Here is a 6,575-nt window from a genome sequence, read left to right as displayed (position 1 = left end):
TAAATATTTAAAAAAAACTCTATATAACAAACAGCACGCACTATTCACATACATGAGCAATGTTTATGGTGTGTACATACTGCTTCAACAGTTCTTTTTCTACAAGTTTTGACCAGAAAATGCAAAAAGGCTGGGCATGGTAGAACATGTCTGTAACCTCAGCACTTGGGAGGCTGAGCAGGAGCATCACTGTGAGGTTAAGGTCAGCTTAGGCTACTTAGTGAGTCAAGAACAGTCTGAACTATATGGCTAGACCCTGTCTCAAAAAATAAACAAGCAAACAGTGTTACATAGTACACAGTATTCCAGGTATTAAACACTTTTTCATCATTCTTACACTGAGCAGCTCACCCAGCCAACGACCAAGGATTGAGCCCTTTTCCTCAGCCCAAAACCTCCTAATAGATGGACAAGATTATAGGCCAGAAGGCCCAGAACTGCTTCAGCTAAACAGGTAGACAAGGCCAGCCAGGCACCCCAAATGCACTTGCAGCAGACAAAAGCCCTAAAGCAGTCCCATCTCCAGCCTTCAGCCCATCATGGCCACTCTCTTGGAGGGTCCTGGGTAGCTTGGTTGGGGGGACCCTACTGAGCCCCAGGACAAGAAGGAAGAGTAACAGCCATGTAGAGGTGACTCTTCAGCCCTGACAGCCTCAGCCTGGCACTACACATCCCCCTCCTCCCACCTTGAGAACCTGGAAAATCCACTCTCCCTCATTCTGCCTCCACCCCGGCCCAAATTCTAAATCAGATACAGCTTTCTGAACATAAACAGAACTACCTCATAGAACACTCAGTAAGGGTTGGCCAGATAGCTGAGCGGATTAAAGCGCCTGCTTAGGCAGACACAGGGACTGGGGTTCAATCCCTGGCATGTTGTGCTTGCCCCACCCCTGAGCAAGCTGAGCCAGAGATTGAGACTGAGTATGGTGGTACACGCCTGTAATCCCAGAGCTTGGGAGGCTGAAAACAGAAGAATCACTATAAGTCTGATCTGTGTAGTGAGACCCTGTACTAAATACATTTTTTTAAAAAAATCAAAAAAACACTCAGTAAATATAACAAGACATGGGCTACAAGATCAGGTGTGTATTAATCTCTGGCCTTGTGGTCAAGTTCCAGGCACTCACTCACCTGAATGGCATCCCAGGTAGGCTACCTTTCTCTTGTCCTCTCCTTGGTCTTCCAGAGGCACAATGCCCAACATACCTATTGAACAAACACAGGAGTTCTGACTTTGGGCCCAACAGGGATTCTTGCCAAGGATTCCCATAAAAGAGAAGAGCTAAAAACTCAGCCTATCACTTCCTGAGGGGGTCCACTAATCATAAGATCACAGCTCTCTGGACACAGCAAATGGTCCAGGTAGGATTAGGTTCTTCCAACTCAAGAACAATCCATGCATTGGCTATACAGAAGTCACATGGGAAAGGGTTACATTTTTCTCACACTGCAGATCCTACAAAAGTTCAGCTTGGTGCCGCTAACCAGAACTTCTCTTACTTTTAGCTAAGAAAGAAGCCTATATCCCAAAGCAACAGAATTGAGGAACTAAACAAGAGGTCAGAGACAACAGCACTTGTAAACTTGGATCAGCTCTGCTGGAAGCCTCTGCTTATTTTATTTTTGGGGAGCAATGCTGAGAATGGAAGCCATAGCCTTGCACATGCTAGGCAACCATTCTACCATGAAGCTGTATCACCTGCCCCTATCCTGACTTCTTAGGCAAATCAAAAAGGTATTTACTTTTTTGCTTGAAGTTCATTTGAGGTCTATATTATCACCAGCAACCAAGAAAGACCAACAAATAGAAGGGTTTTTCAAATCTTTGCATTCTTAGTGATTCCAGGTACCACAGGCTCCTCAGATACAGCCAGTGGACATGGCTGGAAATACAACCATCCAGCCCCTCCCTGTGCCTTTCTGGGCATGCTTTTGAAGGCACAGCCATTATAGTAAGTCCTTGGGAACATTCATTCCAGGAGAATGTTCATAAGTCAAATTAATTAATTAATTAATTTATTTATTTTTACATTTTATTTAGAGTGTGTGTGTGGCCAGCTCAGCCCACCAGGGGGCGGGGCTGGCTGGCATGTGGTGCTGGGGGATTGAACTGTGGCCCCTGTGCTTTAGCTAAGCTTGTTCTAAGTAGGTGCTTTAGACCACTGAGCCATCTCTCCAGCCCCCAAGTCAAATTCATTTCTAAGTCTAACAAAGTGAGTTTTTTCATTTTTGTTTTTTGTTTTTGGTAGTAACGGAGATCAAACTCAGGACCTTGCGCATGCCAGTCAGGTGCTTATGCCACTGAGCTGTCTCCAGACCCTTTTTTTTTGAGACACGGTCTCACAGGCTAGCTTCAAACTTTAGCAGTGCTCCTGCCTCAGACTCCTGAGTGCTGGTACTACAGGTGTGAGCCACCACACCTGGTGATAAAGTAAGTCTTATGTACCTTTGATGCAAATATATACAGTATATTGTTTTGTGCTTCTTAGCAGTCCCCTCTACATCATCACTGTTTTTCCTCCTGTTTCCAGACATCCTGGGTCTGACTGAGCACTGCATAATAAGCACACAGCAGCAGACATGTGAGCTACATCTGTGATTTAGTCACATCTACAAATGTTCCTAATGTGAGGTCCATTTGTATCTGGGAAAGTCTGCAACTTGAATATCTGTAAGTTCAGGATTTACTATACAGCTTATATTCAAGCACAACACTGATCTCATTACTACATGTTAACCAGTTTGCAGAGGTCTAAAGCCCTGAATAGTTCTAAACTATAAAAGCCTCCTACCCTAGACCACTCCCAATATTACTGTACAAAGCCTGCCCTCCCTCTCACCCACATCCACTCTCCTACCTGGACGGTCAGAATTGAAGGCAATCAAGCTACAGCTTGATTTGATATGATTCCCACAGGAAGGGGTAGTTCCTGCACGAATATCATTGATCCAGGCCTGAAAATAAAGAATTAAGAAATGTGTGGTGAGGACTGGGGACATAGCTCAGAGAACAGTATCTGCTTGGCAAATGCAAAGTGATGAGTTTAATTCCTGGTATCGCCCCCTCCCAAAAAAAAACCCAAAAAACAAAAACAGATTTGTTTTCAAGGCCAGCCATAAACTGTATAGCAACACCCTGTCTCAAAAAGATGAAAGAAAGAAAGAAAGAGTGGTGTAGTGAGGGCCAGCTTTCTGCTCATGCTGAAAAAGGAATGAAGTAAAGGCATAATTCAGGGAACTATACTGTAAAACTGCACCATTAGAGATGCACTGCTTTAAATCAAACTCTGTTCCAACTCATGAAGTCCCTTACAAAATACAAATTTTTGTTTGTTTATCCTTTTTTGTTCTTTTGAGACAGGATCTTACTATGCAGTTCAAGCTGGTCTTCAGCTCACTTTGTGGCCCAGACTGGTTTTGAACTTGTAATAATCCTCCTGCTTCAACCTCCCAAGTAAAATGTTCTTAATGTTTCTAATAACCTAAGTCAGAAATGGGTACTGTAATTCCAGTACTCTGAGAGGCTGAGGCAAGACAATCATAAATTTGGTTCCAGCCTCAGCAACACAGCAAGAACTTGTCTCAAAATAGAAAATTAAAAAGGGATGGGGAGGGCTGATGAGATGGCTCAGTGGTCTAAAGCACCTACTTAGAACAAATTTAGCAAAGCATAGGGACCGCGGTTCAATCCCACAGCACCACATGCCAGCCAGTCCCACCCCTGGTGGGCTGAGCTGGCCACACACACAAAAATAAACAAATAAATAAAATTTAAAAAAAAAAAAAAGGATGGGGATTTAGCTCAGTATTAAGGTCCTGGTTTCCATTCCCAACCCCCACTCTCCAAACATGCTCATGCACAAAAAAAACCCTAAGTTAATAAGAGGGTAATATTAATATTGTTCAGTTTCTCAATCGGGGGAGGAGGCTGTCAGAGGAAAGTGGGGCAAGGGCTTGTTACTATTAAAAGGAGAGGAGGGAGGGAAGGAGCAATGAGCACCTAAAACAGAACACAGGCTCTGCTTCCCAACTGCACTGAGAGCTCCACAAGAGCCCAGAGGCTCCTCTAAGAAACAAGAGAAAAACGCCCATATTCAGGAGGGAAAATCAAGGCCTGGCCTCATCAGAACACACCCTTCCACAAGTCTCCTAGATGAGTGCATGCTGCACCCTCATGAAAATGTGTGGTGCCTACACCCCCTCATGTAGGGGAGCAGAAGAGCACTATCTCTGAAATAGATCAGTAAGGTCCTTATATTTCCTGTTTGAGTCAAACCACTGCTCTCTGCTCCTTCCTGCCTCTAACAACAGAGCACCCACACTTCCTAGTCCACCCATCCACAACATCAGCACCTCAATCTCCTACTTTGATGTTCACTTGCCAGTGGTCATGCCTTGCATTATTTCCATTCCTGATTCGTGTTCACAGTAAAAACACAGTGACACACAATGTTTCTGAAATGGAGAACAGCCTGTCTGTTCTCCCACCTTCCTAACATAAACTGCATTAGGCTCCCCTGCAATCCCTGGTTCCATTCTGTTTAATTTGCTGGGAGAAAGCTAAAGGTCCCTCAAATACCCTCCAGAACACTCCATCACTACAGTACCTACTGCACCCACAGCTAAGATCTTACCGCAAATCTAAACACTATACACCTCCCTCTGGTTTGAATGGCTCTCCATTGCACTCAAAATAAAACCAAACTTCTTCCCATGGCCTTCAGGCTTTTTGGGACTATTCTGGTTTTATCTGTCTCCCAAAGCAGATAAGATGGTCAATATGGGGGCTGGTGAGATGGCTCAGTGGTCTAAAGCACCTACTTAGAACAAGCTTAGCAAAGCGCAGGGACCACGGTTCAATCCCCCAGCACCACATGCCAGTCTGGCCCGCCCCCTGGTGGGCTGAACTGGCCACACACACACACACACACACACACATAAATAAATAAATAAAATAAAATAAAAAAATGGTCAATATGTTCCATCCACCCTCACCCAATTTCCATTCCCATACTAGACTTTCCCACTTCTCATCACTTGGGCCTCTGCTGAAATGTCACATCCTTCAGGCAACCTGCTCCCATCACCCTACTGATCAACCCCCACTCCCCTATTCTCCATCCTGGTCCCTCATGTGTGTTCTTCATTACACTTATTAAAATTTGCAAGGCCCTGAATGTCTGTTTGCTGCCTGTCTTCCTGAGGTTATAAGTGCCACAGGGAAAGAAAATGCTATTATGTTCACGGTGGTGGCTCCAAAGGCTGGGCACAAACACATACAAGATACTGAGGGAATACTGTCCAAAGAATAAAAACAGAGCTTCTACTTCAAGTCAGCAGCCTTGACTTGCTTTGAGCCGCTGATGGGGTCACCAGAGGTCAGTTCACAGACCCAATTATCCAAAGACACTTTCAGGCGTTCCAAACACATAGGGGCGTCACGATCTCTAAAGTCCACCCTTCATCAAGCTGCCATTCTGCGGATCCGAGGTGCTTCCAACACCTGCCTCAGGTCTTCCTCTGACCACACCCAGCCGCGGGCAGCATTTACTCTAGTAGGAAGAGCTTGCCCGAACAGCTAGAAGAGGAAGCACAGGCGGAAATCCGAGGGAGGGGCTCCCCTCTCCATCTGACACAAGCGGGCTCAGAGGCCAGGAAGAAGAGCTGCATCTCTTCCGCGGCCCGCCTGGGGGCAGGGAAGACTCGGGGCAGCAGGGACCAGGAGCCGGGGACCAGCAGCGTCTCAGTACCAGCTCCACCAGCGAGGCCGACCGGAAGCGGGGAAAGCAAGCAGACAGTCTCGCAGGCCTCAGGCCTGGCCCTGGCCCAGAGGGCAGCGCTGCCTGTGGGGTCCCGGAGCGAGCCGGGCGGACCAGGCAGACAGCGGCGACCAGCCAGCTGTGTGCGGCGAATCCATCGAGCGCTGGACTTTGCACTCCCCGCGGTACTGAGCGGCCAGGACGCAGAGTCCTAAGCCTGAAGGGGGCGCACCGAGGGAGCAGGGCCTGGGAGGCTGGGGTTCCGCGGCCCCTGCGGGGCTCGCGCAGGAGTAGGGCGCCAGCCGCCACGAGGGTGCAAGGCCGGCGGGTCGGGCTCACCTCACGGCGGGATGGTTTGGCCACCGTGTGCCGGTACTTGGACACCTTGAAGCGGTTCATGGCGGCCGGGACCGGGCGGGAGCGCCCTCGAGGACCAAGGTTGTCGGCTCTCAGGTACAGGCTGAGAAGCCGGGTCTCCCGCTGCCTGCGGGCCCCACCCGCTGCGCTCCGCGCGCGGACACACCCCGCCACACACCCCAACCAATAGCAGCCACCTGCGGCCCACCTCGCCACGCCCCCGAGCTGCTCTTCTTCCGTGCGCGCTGCGGACTCAGCCTTCCGGCCAATGGTTACATAGCCACCCCGCGTGGCCACGCCCCAAAACCCGAGAACCAAGGGCGCGGGTGGGAGGTCACATGCGGTTTAGCAGTCTGACCCTGGACCTGCGAAGAGTGTTAGGGGACTAGGTTATGCGCGTTGTCAGGACTTATCCAAAGGAGACTTTCTTCTGGGCTGGATACCACACTGTCTAGC

The 6,575-nt window shown here is 48.4% G+C and overlaps 1 protein-coding gene across 2 annotated transcripts in view; it reads right to left on the bottom strand.

Moving 5' to 3' along the window:
* Coro7 (coronin 7) overlaps nucleotides 1–6,253 on the bottom strand; it is a 77,251-nt gene extending 70,998 nt beyond the window's left edge. For both annotated transcript variants that reach the window (XM_023711772.1, XM_023711773.1), the window contains exons 1-3: nucleotides 6,102–6,253; nucleotides 2,862–2,958; nucleotides 1,135–1,209 (exon numbers count right to left, since the gene is read on the bottom strand). In XM_023711772.1, the coding sequence (XP_023567540.1) occupies nucleotides 1,135–1,209; nucleotides 2,862–2,958; nucleotides 6,102–6,161 (232 nt within the window). In that variant the 5' untranslated portion in view covers nucleotides 6,162–6,253. The remainder of the gene's footprint in view (nucleotides 1–1,134; nucleotides 1,210–2,861; nucleotides 2,959–6,101) is intronic.
* Between the last annotated feature and the right edge of the window lie 322 nt (nucleotides 6,254–6,575).

This window comes from Octodon degus, unplaced genomic scaffold, assembly GCF_000260255.1.
Source record: "Octodon degus isolate 3935 unplaced genomic scaffold, OctDeg1.0 scaffold00021, whole genome shotgun sequence".
Classification (NCBI taxonomy): Eukaryota; Metazoa; Chordata; class Mammalia; order Rodentia; family Octodontidae; genus Octodon; species Octodon degus.
This window is presented reverse-complemented; position numbering and strand designations above follow the sequence as displayed.